Source organism: Trachinotus anak, unplaced genomic scaffold, assembly GCF_046630095.1.
Source record: "Trachinotus anak isolate AG129_WGS33_773 ecotype Australia unplaced genomic scaffold, CSIRO_AGI_Tana_v1 ptg000014l, whole genome shotgun sequence".
Taxonomy (NCBI): Eukaryota; Metazoa; Chordata; class Actinopteri; order Carangiformes; family Carangidae; genus Trachinotus; species Trachinotus anak.
Window position 1 is genome coordinate 196,735 of NW_027273865.1, and position 18,919 is coordinate 215,653.

Genomic DNA, 18,919 nt, shown 5'->3' on the forward strand with positions numbered 1-18,919 from the left:
CAGAGTTAACTAGGGACAGTTTTCATATGGACTATTTCTTCAGTAGAGGTCAGCTTTCATGAAAACCGCTGATAAAGACAGATTCAGATTTTCAGTTAGATAATATAGTTTTTGTAATTTTGATGAACTGACTCCTTTTTTTGTAAAACAGTATTTTAACAGAAAATAATAAAACATTTTGTAAGATTACAAATAAATGCATTATCATAGAATATGTGCAAACTGGAGCCATGAGAACATGTTTTTGTGCATCAGCATTCCTATCATCCCCCTGTGTTAAAAAAAACAGCTACATTTGAGACTCAACTTCTCTTTGTTCAGTCCCTCTGTAAAAAAAATGAAAACAGTCCATTCATAAGTGGTTTGTTCCTGCTAATGAGCCCAGAACAGACTGTAATTATGACTCAGGCCTGTTGTGACCAATCACAGAGCTGTTAGTAGAAGAGCTGCACTATATGGCATCACATGGCAACATCAAAGCTGAGGCATGGTCTTGCTTCAGTCTATATGCTGCTCTGGGCTGCGGTGACGCTAATCGACCAGGACAGCCTGAGGATGACCTACTTCTGTAGGTGGCTCCTGCAGACAGGACAGTCACCGTCCAAACCAGCCTGAGCCTCTGTACAGCAGATGTAATGGATGACACTGCAGCTCAGGCTTTTCTTTTTTATGATGTCAGTCTTCTGGGTCAGTGGTTCTCAAATGGTTTGGATCATGACCCCTTGATGGTTACAGGCTGTGCACGAATCCTTTACTAAAGATTGATTTTCCTTTTACAGGTTGTTTCATTTTTTTCATAATCTGAGGAGGCAGGAACACTGGACACTATTTGATATTTTAAAAGGAAAAAAAGTGAGAATAACCCAGAATAAAATTAATAATGTCATAGAGATATTTTCATTTCTTATCCAATTAAGCATATTCTGGCCCTGCAGTATTATCTTGTGATGCTCAGAGAGGTCAAGACCCTGAGAACCACTGGTTGTAGGCTTCCTCTCTTTTAAGTAAAATATGTCAATTTCCAGGCATTTTTCCACAATAAGGGCACATTCATTAACAAATATGATTCTTCCTGTGCTGGTTAAATACACATAATATTATTCTACTTCATGGCTTGGTTTCTGAGTCTATACCTTGTTGCACTGTCACACTGCTATTCAAAAAATCACACTCAATGCAACCAGTGTTAACTTCTGACTAATGAACAGACCCACTGAAGCAATTATAGGCTTTTCATATTGGACAGAAAATAAATGAAACCAGTGGCTCGCTGGAGCAGCAGGATAATTGAATCCAAGTTTGCAGCAGCATAGTTTGCAAAATGGTTAGTGGTGATTTGAAGTATAAGTGATTTGATAGCTTCCACTTCAAGCAGGATATCAGAATGAGTCTGACTGCAGGGTAAAAATTTGTATTAAACAAATCACTTTAAATCAGAAAGTTTTGTAATATTGTAATAATTTAAAACTTGACTAAGCAGCAGTGAAATCAAATTACAAACAATTCTAAGAACAGCGACATGAAAAGACAATTAACCTGCAAAGAGAGGGTCAAACACTTTGAGTTTTTCTGCGTTTCAATATTTCAGATTGATAATGTTTCATTGTTTCAGCAGCTCACGTTCAAATGTATATGAATATTCATGAGCTGTCTGAGCCTATGGAAGCTATTGGAGATGAGTAGAAATTCACAGATTTATGCCGGGAAATAGATGATGGTGCCTTCAAAATAAAATCTCATGGCTTTGGAAGCGGAGGGTTTACAGAAAATTTTATTTGCACAAGAATTCCCAAATCGAATTTTTAACTTTATGCTAACTATCCAGTGAAGCTCGTAGAATTGATAGTAAAAGAAGAATCCATGAATTTTAGCTACTAAGGAGGGGGGACTATATAGGTCTATAACAATAATGACAAAAACAACAATATAGGGGAAATTTAACTAAAAGGGGGAAAAAACACAAAAGAAATGACTACAGATGTGTTTCATGGAGGTCTGAGATGGCGTGGTCAAGAAAGTTAAAACGTTCACGTGAATTACTTTGAAAGGTCTCACCGGAAGCTTCGCTCCTCGGTGCGTCTAGCTTGTCGGAGCGGCTGGGTCCTCCCAGCAGCCACACCGTTCAGAGGGAAAGCTTTTCTTCTCATAGCAGCAGCGGGGGTTTTCTGCCTGCACACACCGGGTACTCACCACATTAAAAAACACACTCACGGCTGGAAGCGGCGAGTAAAGAAGGACGCTTTCCTCGGTCGTGTATCGCTCCCTATCCCACCTCTCTGACCTGGGCCGTCGTTTTTTTTTCATTTTTATTTTTTATTTTTGTAGGTTTTTTTCCCTTGACAGTTTCTCTGTGGCGTACTCAGGTTTCTTTTGCTGACATGGTAGATTATCACGCTGCCAATAACCAATCCTCGACCGGCGGGGTGCAGACCTACATGGAGCAAGAGAATGACTGGGACCGGGACCTGCTGCTGGACCCGGCCTGGGAGAAACAGCAGAGGAAGGTAAGGCCACCAAAGTCGGGCCCAGCTGGGCCGAGTCGAGCCGGGCTAAGGGGAGGCGGCGGCGGCGGGCAGAAAGAAAATGGCAGGGGAGGGATGGGATGGGGAGTGGAGGTCAGGGACCGAGTACGGGCCTTGGTTTTGCTCTGTAAGCCCCGCAGCTGCACCCAATGTCCCACTTCATGTCAACTATATTCCCTCCCAGCCCGGATCTCCTCTTAGCTCGTCCCAAGGCTCTCCTCAATGTCCTGCTGTTTCATTTCACTGGTTAAACGCTGATTACCTCCTCTCTAATTCTCTGAATGAAAAGTCTTGGTGTGTGTGTGTGTGTGTGTGTGTGTGTGTGTGTGTGGGGCCGAGCCTGTGTCTCACATTAGCTGCTGCTTTCACTCTGTCAAAGATTTAAAAAAAATCCCGGCACTTTCTTCGCCGCGCGAGCGGAAATAGGGCGCCACATTGTTGCAAAAATCAAAATTGTGATTGTGCAGATATTATCCAACAGTGCGTCAACGCTGTTTGTGAAGCGTGCAGGGCGTTATCCAGCGCCCTGTCCCACTTGTCTGCCTGCGTGCTTGACTGGCTGGTTGAAGGCCGATAAGGCTGGCGAAGGCTAGGCGAGTTTCTGCTGCTGCTCACTACTGGAAAGTCTGACCGATACCGTGGTGTTCAAGGCCAATATACAGATAATTTAACTGTAAAGCAGCTGTGGCTCATTATATCCACATCTAATCATGGAAGGAGTTACTGGTTCTTTTTAAACTGGGTGAACTCTTGGCAGGTTGGTAAAGCACCTGGAGTTGAAACCTCTGCTGGTGACATTTTTTTAGCAACTTTTTCAAACCTAAAGTGCATTTGGAGCCTTACAGCCATTTTAAAAGCAGTAATGGATCAAAACGTTACACAGAGAGTACATGAGGGTGTAACATCTCAGCAGATTGCCTCCCACTGATTTGTAAATCAGAGGTCGTGTGACTGTGCTTGTCCGACAGGTCAGAGGAAGAGAAAAGTCGTGTAACACACCGAAACCAAAGTGGCTGGAGAAGTGTAGAAGACCTAGCACACACCGAGTGCCCCCGTTACAGACTAATGTTGTATCTGGTCTGACAATCGCATAGGCTCATACTCTCCCCACAGCCCTGGAACATACATGTTATTGCAGCCGCGCTCTTTGGCTGCACAGCACTGAACACCCACTTGCTTTGCTGCACATTATAACCAGCTGCAGTGATATTCTGCTTAAATCTTTAGACACCAAATAACATTAAACCACTTGGCACCATGTGGGGCATCCGTACTCTTCCTGTTCTTTAACATATTAGTAACCTAACCTACCCTACCTTGCTCATCCTCATCAGCTCTCCATCCAACTTCCCCTTATTGCTTTATTCTTCCTCTTGCTTGACATGTTTTTTTAATAGATGCCACTGAGCTGTGATTAATACTTCACTACCTGTGCACAGTTTTCTCTTGGTGTGGCAATGGGAGCCGTCCACTAATATTTACTAGATCAAGGTGACCTTTCTACCTTTTTACCCATTGTTCTGCCTTTATGTGTCCACCGTGCTGAATGGTCATACCTGCGAGAAGAAATTTCTCGAAATATAGAGCTCTTCTATATATTCCAAATTGGAAATGGACAGATCGCAGTCTTGATGATGAAATTTAAATCACACACACCTTCATGGCTACATGGGCCTGTTATACAACACTAAACCACTCCAACACCAGGTTTTTACCTTCTAATGTCTCATAAGGGAGTGGAGAGGCCATTACTTAACAGTGTGGAATGATGAAGAGGGTGTGTGTTTGTGTGTGTGCAGTGCCTAACCAGGCTACGCAACCTATCTTATTCACTAACTAGTCAGATGGCTGGCATACTTTCTAGTGGTGTGACAGCATGCCGAGCATTGAATTGTGCATTTTAATTGGGCCACTCAGCATTTTAGCCGTCAACATCAGACATTCCTGAAGTTGATTACCATCAAACCTGGTGGGTCCAGTCCTCCGTTGATACATCATGCCAGTTAGTGAACTGTGTTGACACTCTGCATATTTGTCTAGAGATCACACGGGTCAAAGTTTCTCTAAACGGAGAATTCAACCTGCGAATCATTAACAGAGTACAGGTTGTTGTGCAAACCTGGGGTGAGGTCCATTCCTCTGCATTCCTCAATCAATCTGCACTCATCAGTGGATGCTGCTGATAGATGATTGGTTTGAATGAGAAGAGTACATGCTGGGGACATGTCCCACTACCGAGCTTGAGCTGTGCTGGCCGCAGTGAGACTGGGGAAACTAAGGGCAAATTCCTGCGGTGTATTCACGCTCACTGGGCCAGTTATTGCGCAAAAGTGAGCAAATGCCTCCTGCAGGAATATCAGGAGAGAAGTGGATATAATGAGTGTGGGAATGGGTTTGAGGGGTGAGTCTGTAAGGTCAAAGACAGGAGCAGTTTGTCGGAGGCAGTTTTCCGTCGTGCTGACTTCTGCATATTTACCATGTTGAGTAACACAAGAGGGGGAAAAAGACAGCGATGAGGATTTTGTGTTGGTGGTGACAGTAGAGAGATGAGCAGGAAAAACTGAGGGAGGAGACAGTGAGACGTCATGTGACAAAGGCCTCAGTTAACACTGGAGGTGCATAGTTCACATGTTATCTAATGGAGCCACAAGGTTCCCCCAAAGATTAGGACTTTATCTGCTGCTGCATTGACATACCTTGTGTCTCTTTATCTTTTCAGTAAACAAGATGACAATGATTTAAAAAAAAAAAAAAAAAAAAAAAAAGATATTTGACAGCAGTCAGCCTTTTACTTAATTAGCTCCAGTGTGAGTTTGTGTTTCTTTAGCAGAGGCAGAGTTTGTCCTTGTGTGTTTCCAGTTGTCCATTTTGTCCACTGAGCTACATTACTCAACACCCCAGAGTATGTGGACTGAGCCCAGTTGAGTCCAGTTAAGTGCAGATTGTTACAGGCGAAAGCTCCTCCCCTGACAAACATGTTATTAAGTCTTTCTCTGTGCTCAGGGATCCACCACACGTTTGAACATGTCAAAGTACGCGGTGACGCCACCAGAGGTTTTATTGTAACTCTCGGCAGTGTGGCAGGCGGTTCATGCAAATCCTGCATCTCAGTGACAGTAAGGCAGCACATATTTCTCATGTCATGAGGCAGGGAGAAAGTACAGTGACGTGGGTTAACGAGCTGACAAGGAAAGCAGTAAAGCACACAAGCCAAAGGGCCTGGAACAGACAGCATCACTGCTGACTGACTGATCTTATTTGTCTGTTTGATCTGTTTTTGAAAACTGATGAGTTGGCTCTTTGCTCCACTGTTCTCTCGGGTTAGTTCACAAAAAAGAGGAAACTTTTAAAGCTGTCTTTCCTGCAACTAAGTGAATGGCCCAAGTGAAATCAGAAGAGCTTCAGTGTTTGCAGAAGAAGAGGAGTGTGTAGCACTGACCCCTCATAAATCACTTGTGTTACAGTGGCAGAATCAGTTGTGGTTCATTTTCCTATGGTGACAGCCACCTCAGTCTGTTTGCATTGAAGTGATTAAAGGTGAACTGTGACACAGACTGTTCGCTTCGCAGCTGTGGCTGATGGAAAGATGTGGAGGTAGATGGGATAATTTGATTTAACTTGCGATAATTTTCCTGTTGTTTTGCATGACCTGTGCAGTCAGTGCAACGCTCGTGTGTAATTAGAGGAAAAAACACCCAGTTGTTTTTATCGCACAAGAATTTACCCTGTTCTCGTCTGAGCTTTGATTATTTCAGCTTTGTCAGTGTGGACGTGTCCTCTGATGTCACAAAGTGAGCAGCATTAATTTGTTTGTAGCCAGCCTGAACGACCCCCCCAGCGCCCTGTATCACAACACACACACACACACACACACACACACACACACACACACACACACACACACACACACCACTGTTTTATCATTGCTGGCAAGGTGGGCAGCTGGACACAATGTTATTTGTTCTTTTGCCGCCCACTTTCACATGCTTTCAGTGTGACTGCCTGGCAGGCAGGCGGAGCCTCTTCAGATGGCCCGCGTTGGCTCAGGACGAGCTGTGAGTGACATTTTGTCAGGACAAATGGACCAAACAATGCATCCTGCAGTCTTTGCTGTATTGGCTAACATCTGGCTCCATAATAAGCTGCCAGGCCACTTCTCTTCTCCCGGCCTGCCTTCCTGTTCCAAAACAACTTTTTAAAAGAATGAAGGGAGCTGAAAATGCTTGAGGAAGATAAATAGCCTGCCTGCTAAACAACAATAGACAATGGTCTGTTTGTAGAGAATAACAGAAGCAAACGCTTTGACTGGTTGTCTGTCTTTTTGTGTGCATGTGATTGGCTGGTACTGCGTAGCAGGAACAACCTAACTGGGATGTGGCAGATACGAGAGGAGACGACTCTTCTGTTGGATTAAAGCAGTGGTTATTAAGGACTAATGTTGATCTGAAATATTGTTAATTCAGTTTTCTCTGAACAGGGTCGAACCATGGGTCAGTTTAATCCTTATCACACACTGATACGTATGCACTGAGTTGCAGCCTCTGAATATAAATCAAGCTGCTTGGCCACGATCATCTGATACTAAGTGATTGCAAGCTGAGACGCCTGAAATGAGATCTTTCTGCTGATCGTGTGTATCCAAATGTATTGTTAGAGGAGTTACAAGAGAAAAGAGAGGGAGTAATCTGCTGCATATATCCTCCTCTTACAAAGGTGGAATTTAATTGAACTGAATGCAAATTTAAAAAATTGAAAGTTGTTTTTTTTTTGGGATATTTTACGCCTTTATTCAATAGGACAGTGTAGCGAGACAGAAGATGCAGGGACAGAGAAGGAGGGAATGACATACAGCCGGCCGGGAGTCAAACCGGGGACTTCCTGCGCAGAGCATATGTGCCCTAACCATTCGGCTATTGGATTGCCCCAAGTTTGGCGATTTTTATAGAAATGGCAGAGCTGCTGCTGGACAGTCAGTTCAGTTAGCAATTACTCGATGGACATAAATTTCTCAACAATTGTAATAACTATTTTTTTCTCACTGGAAATCATTGATCAAGCAAAATGCTAAATTAGATGTGTGGGACTGTGAGCTCTTAATGTGTGAAACTGTAAAAAATAATCAGCACCTTCACTGATAATGAAATTAATCATTAGTTACAACCCTAATCAATGATCAAAGAGCTTAAGGTGAAACATGGCTGCAGAGAACTTCCTCTTCCATTTTTTCTTTTTAACTTAACACAGAAGTGAATTTAGAGAAGTAAGTTTCTGGCACGTGTAGTTCTAACAGTAGATTTTGGGATGTGAGATAATGGAAGTTTAGCCGTCGTTCGTTCCCTCACTGCCAGCTGATTCCAGGTCAACTGTGGGAAAGCCCTCGGCTTCAGCTGACAGCGATCCAGAATCAGCTCGTGGACCTAAACAACGAAGCAGTCAGTCAAACAGGCAGCCAGTGAGAAGACAGAACAGAGAGGAATGTAAGCCCTCTCAGCCTCTCCTCTGTCTCTCTCTCTGTTCTGCCTGTGGTGGTGGCCAGAGAGCATGCAGGGGGAGACATTCCTTTGGTGGCCCATGATGGGAGGGGACTTTTTACTAAAGGGGGGTGGGGTGTCCTGTTTTTTTGCCTGACAAGAGAGTTGGGGGTTTGCAGGATTGCAGATGTGGTTGATGCGGTGAAGATGAGTGGGAGAATCTTCCTTGAGGGCAGAGGATGCTCACTGGGGGAGGGGGGGGGGCAGCATGAGTTTCCAGCCAGCTGGTTATGATGTGGCGGAAGTTATGGCGCCAATAGTTGCTCCAAATACTTGTGAGCAGAAAAGTTTTCAGACATTGCCGCCCTGTGATTGATTGCACTTTGCTTTGCCTCTGGTGTGGCAGGCAAGTTCAAAGTGCTGGCCAGAGTTACCCAGAGCAGCAAACCTGAACACATGGTCCAATCAGCATAGAGATTGTAGCCACCATGCAGCCCACGGCTGGTATTGACATTGGTCCACTGTGGGCCTGTGTGTCGAGGTGGTGAGGTCTAATGTGTTTCTCTTTCAAAGAGATTTCTTCACGGTCTGTTTCTCTCCCACTCTCTTTGTGTGTGTGTGTGTGCGTGTGCGTGTGCGTGTGCGTGTGTGTGTGCGTGTGCGTGTGCGTGTGTGTGTGTGGGGAAAGCTTTGCATTTTGGGACAGAGAGGAGAACTTGGGTGCGTCCACATGTCATAGAAGCCATGAATCCCTGGACTCAGTTCATGGCTGACATAACCTTAGCTCTCTCACTAACTGTGCTTGTTCACATGCTCTCTTCTTGGCTATTGTGCATAGTTATGAGGATTAGTAAATGGCATTTCCCACTGATGAATTGAAATTGGCAACAACAGGGACTAAGAATTTCCTTTTGGTTGGCTGCCAATATTCATGTTGATAGTTTTAGCCCCCCCTAACCCTAACCCTAACCCCTTATGTCCTCAAGTGTATCTTTGACAAAGGTATTTAAGGACATTTTTTTGGAAATAAGAGCTTTGCTCCACTTATCATTGTGTTACAAACAGTTGGTAGCAGTTTTGCCGTCTCATATTTCTGTCGACCTTTAGACAAGTGATTCACTTATCAAGCAAAGATGCAAAACATTTGCTGCTTTCAGCTTCTCAGATGCAAAGATTTGTTGCATTTCTGTTCATCGTAAACTGAATATCTTTTCTAACTCTGGAAAGATTAATCTAAGATGTTTTTTGTTTATTCCTGGCATCAGTCAGTCACTTTTCTCACTGAGCTGATCAGTGACACAGCAACATCACTCAAACAGACTCATGTCAGAGTTTTATATCATGAACTGCATCACTTTATATTTCAGCAGGGAAACAGTGGCTGCACTGATTGTCTCAGTGTCTCATTGTGACAGTATGTGTGTTCTAATGCAGACCTTGTGTTTACGAGAAGTTGAAGGGGGGTGTTGTTTGTAAGAAAGCAGCAGAAGAAAGGGTTGTGTGTGTGTGTGTGTGTGTGTGTGTGTGTGTGTGTGAGAGATTAAATGCCTGTGTTTACATGTGTAAAGGGTGGGGGCACTATTATATTCTGGGTCTCGGGGAGGAGGGGGTTTGACTGCAGTTTGAAAGTGAGGTTTCCCCCCTCTAGTTTTCCAGCACTGTCACATAGCTGTGGGTTGGTCTGCCCGAGGCTGCTGGTAAACACAGTGCAGTTAAACAAACGCAGAGTCGTCTCCTGTCCTCACCTACTGCTTGAGTGTGTGTTTGCATCAATCTGTGTGTGAGTTTGAGTCTCCTAAAGTTATTGTGCATCATCTGTGGTCCGTTTAACGTACAGGGAAATAAACTGAAGAAACAATGTACTGTTGAAAAAGGGCAAAGCTGCAGTTCAGCTTGGCTTAGAGCATGTTCCTCATAAACAAACACCTCAGTGTTTAAATGGAAGGATTCAAGTAACCTCACCTCACAACCGCAATTATTATAGGTTTCTAACTGATCTGCAGAAATGATGCTAAAAGATAAAGAACAGTTCTGTCCATGTTCCAGGTCTGAAGACTCTGCAGGGCGGATTTCAGTAAAAATTTAAGGCTGTAATGTAGAATCCTGCCTGAAAATCTGAAAGATATGAAACAGAGAAATATCACCATCGTCATTGCAGTCATTAAAAAAAGATACCAGTGTAGCCTGTGCTGTGCATTCTTAGCTATGTGCCACTGTTACCTGCTGTATCTCTGAATATCTCTTTCTGCATCTCTCTCCTGTCTCCATGGCTGCACAATGCACATAGCATTCCTGTATCTGTGAGGCTGCAGCCTCTCTATTCTGAACCACGGCGCTCTGCAGGGCTCTGTATTTTTGGAAACACCACTTCAGAGCTCTGCTTTCATCCTGCACCTGAGAGAGGGCAAGAGTGTTCAAATTCAATACAATTTTTATCAGAAAAACAGAAGAACAAGAAGCGAAATCTTCTTGACAGTGCGAAATGTGGCCATTTTGCACTGTCCTCAAATATTATGAGGGAGGCTAATGCAGCGCCTTGTTTCATACACTGGAGACTATAGATAGATGTGCTTTGCCCACACTGTAAGCCCACTTTTTGCAACTCAATGTGGTTGAGTGCATGCATGCTGTTTAGGTGTTGCAAGGTGCTGACCACTGTGAGAAGATGTTTTCCTGTGTCACTGGTGTTATTTCATTAGTGCAAGAATTGCAGACCTCATACACTTTCACATACACTCACATACTTTCCTTTTGAAATCTTTGTATATTGTTAAATTCAACAGACCTTACATATTGCAAGGAAAAAACAGCAGCACTACTGCAGCTGTCTGCTTGTGAGTTGGGGCCGCTGCACTGAATGCCCTGCTTGACGGACAGGAGTCTCACAACATTGCTTTCATTGATTGAAAATGAAATGTAGGTCAAGCTGAAATGAGCGATTAATTCAACAGCAACCATGTGGTAAAGATGGCAGAGAATTCACAAGCCAGCTCTGCTGCAGGTGGAGGAAGGTGCACTTGGAGAAATCTAAAGAAAAAACAGTTTGGAAATACTTTGGACTTTGGTCAGCACGCAGCAAAACAGTGGAACCTCAAGATGAATTTGTGTGCAGGCTCTGTAAACTACAGTTAGCCTAGTCTACCGTTACAGGTGAAAATATGCACACAAACCTTTAGAAGTATCTATGTCTCTGGTTGTATTGGTTTCCCCTCTTATAGACATAGATGCTCAAATGGTTTGAACCCATTTGGTTTTTTTTTTAGGAAGGAATAATTGAACAGCATTTTTGGCCAATTCTGACGGCGTTATTTGTGACACTTGCAGCAAGTTGTAGCTCAGGTTTAATTTCATGGATGATTTGTTTAATGCTCATTAAAGGGGAATTTCACAGGTTATACATATACAGGTCAGTGTACCAGGCACACTGAGTGCCACTCGGCCTGAAAACAGTTGTATAGTGCTCCTGTGATTCTGACCTGCTCAGGTTTGTCCACAAAATGCTTATTAGCATTGTGGGAAATGTAGGATCCAGTAATTTTGGAGCTTGACCCGTACAATGGACTAAGGCTACAGCCACATTAATACGTTTTAGTTTTAAATCCCATCACTTGTGCTATGTTTACATCTAGCGTCCACACTATTGTGTAGTTTCTGAGCCCCTAAAGTTGAGACACTGCTGACCCCGTTTTAGTTTGAAAACTCCAGGATTGCATTGTAATCATGTAATAACGATGCAAACACCCATATTCTTTTCTTGATTGGATCTTATCAATTACGACTACCAGAGCTGAATGCAGCATAGATAACGAATTACAAGTGTCACTGACCTTGTTATCTTTGCTAGCAGCTGCTGTGTAGTTAAATTCTGTGTTTTAATGCTACAGCTGTCTGTGCTTTCCTTGATCGTGGTATGTTCTGCAACTAACCTACTCCTGAGTAGACAATAGTCATGTGATATGCGTTTTCTGGCGTGTTAGTATGGACGGAGGTTATTTTCTGATATGAAGCTAAAATGGTCGTCTGGATAAAGAAAACACAGTTTTAACATGAAAACTTATTAGTGTGGATGGACCCTAAACATTAACGATATCTCACCTTCTCCTGCTTCACTTTTGACCATTCTTCTTTAAGTCTGTCTTGTAAATCCTCCAACATAATAGAAGTACATTGCTAACTGGACCCTCAGCATTCCTAATACTGAGCTCAACCCTCACCAAATTCACGTACTTACTATGACTATAAACTATAAGATTTAAGGGACCAATTTGTGTTTAGTTTAATGGTTTATATTTCAGTGTGGAACAAACCTCATCATGTCAGCCTGTGTGTGTAAACTGTGTATTGCTCACACTGTCTGGATTGTCCTCAGTCCGATCGTCCCCTTGATACCAGTGTGATGGTGCAGCAACATCTGCCACCCCACCCACACCACCACCACCACTACTCACACAGAGATTATGTCCCAGCTCAGAAGACCAGATTAAATGTGACACGTATCTGAGATGATACGTAAAGGCACAGAAGATATGTATGGATGTGGCTCCTGTTTTATTTTACAGTTTGGTGTTGAATTAAGGGCACAGGGTGAACATATGTCAAACATCAGAGCTACTGGGGGCACCAGTCAGAAAGCTGGAACTCACATTGTTCACAAATAGAAGATGTAATCTCCCATAAGAAATGGATGGGGATAAGTTAACAAATCTTGTTTTTACATGACCCATAAGAGCAAAGTATTTGCTTTTTTTTAATGATCTTTTTAACCACTACAAATGAATTTCAAGTCCTCAAGAACAGTAAAGGAAATAACACCTCGGTACAGACACTCTGCAGTGATTCAGCCTCCTCATCTTAAAATAGAAGACATGTTGAATGAAAACTGTGGTTCAGTTTGTTAGAAAGGTTCAACCAGTGAAGGCCTGATTAGATCAAAATGATGCAGAGCTGATTTATTCTCCTGGCTATGTCTTCAGTGCATCTTCAGGTAGGTCAGGATCCAAATAGCAGGCCGTGTTCCTATAATGTTATTGTTGCTCTATAGCATACACCTTGGTGGATGTCTGCATGCATGGCCACGCCTAGACAGGTTCTTCTTCCTCTGGGGTAGGTGTGTGAATGAGCAACAACAGGCCGCGGTAGTCTGGTAAGAAAGGGTGAGCTGGGGTGGTAAGGCCTCCTGCTACATCTGGGACATGCTTAGATACATATATGCACACAGCAAACATCTGGAGGGGATGTTTGGCTGGATCAGAGGTTTAGCACCGCATCTCACGCTCGTCTGCCTCAGTCTGAAAGTCACACAGATGTGGTCATAGAACAGAGCAGACCTTTTGGGCTCTGAAACTATTTATCCAGCATTAAACAGATGCCCTGATGATCTACCCTCTTTTCCACCCTCCTCATGTCACCTGAAAATAAATCCCAGTCAAAAATCCAGATCTTGAGGTTTGCTCAACTGCTGTGTAAAGGATCAAGAACCAAGGCATTATTTTGAAAAGTTTGCATTTTGGTTCTACTTATTTGATTATCTGGACGCACTGTGTTACTTATGCACATTTCCACTAGTGGTGGATATCAAACCTCAGTGCTCTTTGGCACTGAATGTGTTTGTAGAGTATCAAAGTGTTAGTACCAAAAGCTGGAACAAAACGTCTGGTCTGATTAATAATCATTAGATCCTGCTTTCAGTCAGAATGTGGCATCTTGTCACATGCACGTCTTTATTTAATTAACAGCCTGTGGTTGTTAAACTTTTCTTCCTGTATTAAAACAGATTTAGAGAAAAGGTGCAGTAAAATGTCGGTGTTGTCAGGGACAGGATGTTCAGTAGCTGCTTCACAATAAAAGCCTTATAATGTTTGACCGTTAAAGAGCTTTAATTGTGAAGCTTATTACTGCTCCAAACATTACATATTTTAGATGATGTGTTATTTCTGACTCTCACATGTGGAGTTACAGTTCTGTTCCTAAAAACCTTTATTAAGTCCTTTTTTAATTCAGTTTGTAAACACAAGCATCAGTTAACTTTAACTTTTTTTTTTTTCTTTTAATCTGTGACATGGTCAAACTTATTCACTGTTTTTTATTTCAAAGTGTTTGCTCTTGTGTTGTGGAAATTTAACGTGAATCTGCAGCATCAAAAGTGAATTGAACTCTACCCTGACAGGGAATCAGCTGATGAGGCTGCTGGGATCTGTAGGCATCGGTTGGTGTTTGTTGTGGTCTCGAGACAAAAACCTCCATCTATCACTGTGGCTTTTAAAGCGTCGTAACGCAGGTGAAGATGGGGCAAACAGGACATGATTCAAACTAAGTGTGTGTGTTTGTTTCCTCTGAGGCTGTCTCTGATTTCCTCAGTGAGCTCCTGTTGTATTATTTAACAGCTTTGAAACTAGGGCACTGGGCAAAGAGGTGAAGAGGAGAGGCCCACAGGGACACACATACATGCCAACATCAGACAAAATGAATAGTGTATATAGTTATTTAAACCCACACGTAACACTAGAAATACCTTTCCATGAGATATACAGAGATCATAGTGAGTCTAAAACATGGAGATGAAGTGCACTGCAGTGCCTTTTGAGTTTGACTTTCTATAGATTATCACTGCTAATGCTAACAAATCACTCGTCCTTCTGTTCAGCCAGAACAACCAGAAAAAGATAATGCACTACTTCTTGATTTTCCTGCCAAAATACCATCTGCTATTTGAAGCAGCACAAAATAAAAGCCATAAACTGACAAATGTTAATCTGCAAAATATTAATATGTAAATCTACAACAACAAAAAACAATCCAAAACCATGGACTGAAAATATGGGAACACTCTCTCTGAGTTTGAACACTGAAATGATAACCATTTGAGTGGGTATCAATGGAGCCTGTGTTGGTTTCAGTGCACATTACAGCAGCATTAAATATTTACTGATTGTGCCTGGCCTTCAGGTTCCTCTGCTGCTCTCATTTATAGCAAGGACGCTCTGCTCACCAGATAATCCCACGCAACACTCTTCCTCTCCTTCTCTGACTCTCCACATTTATTTCTTCCCTTGCATTTCTCTTGTCTTTGCCAGAGTCGTTAAGGCAACAGGCCTCAGACAAAAGAGGATAACTGGAGTGTGTGCTGCTATTTTTAGGACTTGGCCCGTTTGCTTTTGACCATCGGTGTTGCAATGCCAAATTGTTTTTCTGTGTCTGTGTGATTTAGCAGTTCAGCTCTGGGGCTTCTGTCTGTATTGTGGGATGTATTTCTGGTCAGGGATCTGCAGGACCAGCCTGGGTCCTGCTCCTCACTTCAATCTCTGTGTGTGTGTGTGTGTGTGTGTGTGTGTGTGTGTTTTTTCGTATTTCATAATTTGGGGGGGCGGGGTCCCTGTGAGACTACAGGCCTGGAGCTTTTACAGAGGAACATGGAAATGGACAATAGGGTCTCTCTTTTCTGCTTTAAAACACAAAGGCAGCAGCTGGAATGATATTAACTCATTGTTTTAGCTCATACATGATCATTCACAAATATCATCAGAAATCATGTACTTATATCTTTGAATATGTTTGCTCTCTCTGGTCTTAATTATTTTACTCTTGATTATTCTGACATGTTATTTTGGGGGCAGATTATGCATGCTGCAAGTGTAAGACTGCATTTTTTTTTTAATCACATGCAAGCAGAGAAATGCTTGAGACAGATGGCTGATGAACACGTACTGCAGGTTCACTGCCAGTTTGTGCAGCTGAAAAGACTGACGATCCAAACACAGTGCTGCTGCAGGCCTAGGGATTTGAAAGGGAAATGGAAAGCAGGAGGACTCTTTTCCTCTTCCCTGGCCTGTTTCTGTTGTTACTGTAGTTTTACCCGTTAGTAGTGTTGATTTTCATGGTGAAGTGGTTGTGTATAGAGACAGTATGGAAGAAAGATTATTTATTATAAACTGTAGCATGAAGAAACATGCTGTTGCCTCAGAAGACAGAAACTGACTACTGAGCTGAACAAATCCTATTTTTTTAAAGTTAGTTTAAAGTTTTTGCCTTTATTCTAATAGTTGCAGTGAAAGAGAGAGAGAGGAAAGTCAGGGAGAGAAAGAGGGGATGACGTGTAGCACAGGGCCTCAGGCTGGACTTGAACCCAGGTCGCTGCGGTCAGGACTAAGCCCTAATGGTATGAGCTCCAACAGGTGAGCCACCAGGTGTCTGAATTTTTGATAAATCACTCAATGCTGAAAAATAAATCTCACATCAGAGACAAAGGAAAAAAGAGGATGAGTGAGACTCATGTGTTTGAGATGGTGTCTAAGAGTGACTGCAGCGCTGTGTTCATCCCCATGGAAGTCCTTGTAGTAGAGGAAAGAGGAAGGAAGGAAGGCTCTGAGGTTTCTGTGGTTTTCTATCCCTTCCCTGTTTCAAAGATAAAGTCCCCACACGCAAACAGTCAAGCATGCCCTCTGAGTCAGGCCGAAGAGACAGATGGATCACTGTGTGTTTGTGTGTGTCACTGCCCCCTTTATGAACCAGATGAGCAGCCAACAAGGGAGAAATGCCTGCACATCAGCCCCACTGTATATTACACAGAAGTACAGAACATGGAATAATTTGTCTCCAGTTTTGTCCAGGATGCACTTGAAACCACTGTCTTCATGCCCATGTTCAGTTATTGCATAAAGAAAACCCCAGTGGAAATACAGGGGAAAAAAACTCTTGAAAATACCGCAAAAAGGTATTCCTTTTGTGCTGAGGTGGAGAAGGTGGTTTACTGGGAAAGAAGATACTGTTGAAGGCCAATGGAGGTTTTAAGTTTCTGCAAAATTGCAGCAATGTGCATTTACCATTGGTTATAAGTGACCTGCCAGTTTTATGCTTAAACCATCTTCTGTAGATCATTGTTTTTACTCTTAAAGTCTTTTGAGGTGGTGGTTTGTTTAAAAGTCAGAGCTGACATTTCGGCCAAACCAGCAGCTGTAGCAGAAAGTCGTCTTGCTGCTCGCTCTGCCGCTGGTCTTAATGTGGGTCAGGGAAGTCCTCTGCCCTCTCCGCCATCGGCCACGGGCCTACTATCCTGTCTCATCCAATCAAAGCTGGCCTGCAGGGGATTATTTAGCTACCGTTCCCTCAGTTAACAAAGACTCCTCTGTTGGCCCTCCTCTGACTCACAGCACTGTCGGGAGTACACAACGGCGTGTGTGTGTGTGTGTGTGTGTGTGTGAGTGAGAGAACACAGACCCTGGTACCCTGCAGTAGCTTCCAAGCAACACAGTCTTGTCTCTGACGTGTGAATGAGCGCAGCTCTCCTGGTTTTGACACCACTGCTGTGGAGACATGACAGCTCGATGCTGCAGCGTGAGAATCGTGCTGCAGTGTTTCCTGCTATGCTTGCCACTGCAGTATGAGAACAGTTTCTGTGCTAACACACTCTTATCGCTGCTCCCTGGATTGATACCTTATTTTTTGTCTTCACTGTGACATCCATGCACATATTGGCAGCTGCAGCAGTGCAGATTTCCAGCTGTGCTATGTTGAAATGAAAGACTTTGCTTTGGTTGAAAGAAGTCTTTTACTTTGTCACATTATATCCGGGAAGTAGTGAAAAACATTTTAGAGAAGGATGTTGGAGAGAGACAGAGAGAGGTGATGGTAAACGGTAATTCTCTATTGGACGAGAGGTTGAAGAATAAACAGTGTTGTTAACAAAGGAAGAAAGCACAACTGTGGAGTTCATACTACATACAGGAGGTCAGAGATGGATAATAAACCTTCCCAAAAAAGATGCTGTAATCTAAGGTAGCTGAACAGCCCTGAAGTGGGGTTATTGGACTAATGTGGTTACTGTGGTATCACCAAACTCTGTATAAGGATTTCCTAAATGAAACTAAAAAAGCATCTATAACCAATCAGCAGCTGCAACTGAAAATCTGATTTGAATACGGAGCTCGTTTTAATGTGTGATGTACTCATTTGAACTCTGGTGAAAGCTGAGAAGCCAGTGTTGATTTCACCCCCAGACCTAATTCTTTAGAAGAGAAATGTCAGGGAAGTGGAAGAAACTACATGAAGGCTGCTGAGCTTTGAGACAACCGAGGTGTGAACGTGCAAGAGGAAGTTCAGCATTTTTATATCTTCCATTGCTCTTATTTCTTTACCATGCATGGGCATACTTACAGCCAGTAATTCAGCATGAGATGACTATATGTTATGCACCCCTGTCACCCTGCCAGACTGTGATAGATGATGTCCAGTTTAGAAAAAAAAGAAAGGTGCAGCTGGTTTACTGTCACTGATTCACTGTCTACACATCCTGGACGGGGGGGAGGGGGTGCTATAATACTAAAGTCATTTTAAAGGGATTATATCAATCTGGAACTGTGATCCCCCCACAGACCCAGCCTGCACAGTGGTAGCTCTGCATGAGTCTGTATGAGTCTATCTGGGGCATGAGGATCACTGCATTAAGGTTTTAGGTTAGTGTGGGAGGAGTGTGTTGATGTAGAAGTGTGTGTTTGACCAGTGTGTGGATATAAAAAAACGATCCTGTGAAAGAATAAGAGATTGTTTTCAACCTAAATCTAGACTCATCAGACAAAACCAACTCTCTGAAGGAAAACATAACTAGACATTTTATAGACTAAAATAAATTAATCAGCTAAATAATTTAGTTGTTGTACACACATGCCAGTTTCTTTTAGTTGTTAAAAAAGGAATTGACCTGGGAATACCCAAACACCACTCTCAACCTTCCTGTCTGTCTGATGTGACACTCACAGCGGTTGATTATTGTCCTTTTGCATGTTGGTTTGCTTGGCATTCGCTTGACTGTGTATGTGTTAGACGAGCGTAGGACCAGTGAGTCATGAAGCCATAAAGGGCAGGGTGAGCTCTGGAATGTGTGACAGAGCTAGACCAAGGGGGTGGTGTGTGTGTGTGTGTGTGTGTGTGTGT

General features: G+C 43.0%; 1 protein-coding gene across 3 annotated transcripts in view; it reads left to right on the plus strand.

Annotated features, from left to right (window-relative positions):
* The first annotated feature begins 2,122 nt into the window (after positions 1-2,122).
* The window catches only part of actn4 (actinin, alpha 4), a 61,068-nt gene continuing 44,271 nt past the window's right edge, over positions 2,123-18,919 (plus strand). For 2 of the 3 annotated variants that reach the window (XM_071497387.1, XM_071497388.1), the window contains exon 1: positions 2,125-2,504. In XM_071497387.1, coding sequence (XP_071353488.1) covers positions 2,379-2,504 — 126 coding nt within the window. In that variant the 5' untranslated portion in view covers positions 2,125-2,378. Of the gene's footprint in view, positions 2,505-18,919 lie in introns of all 3 variants that reach the window. The other variant, XM_071497389.1, reaches the window with a different exon arrangement.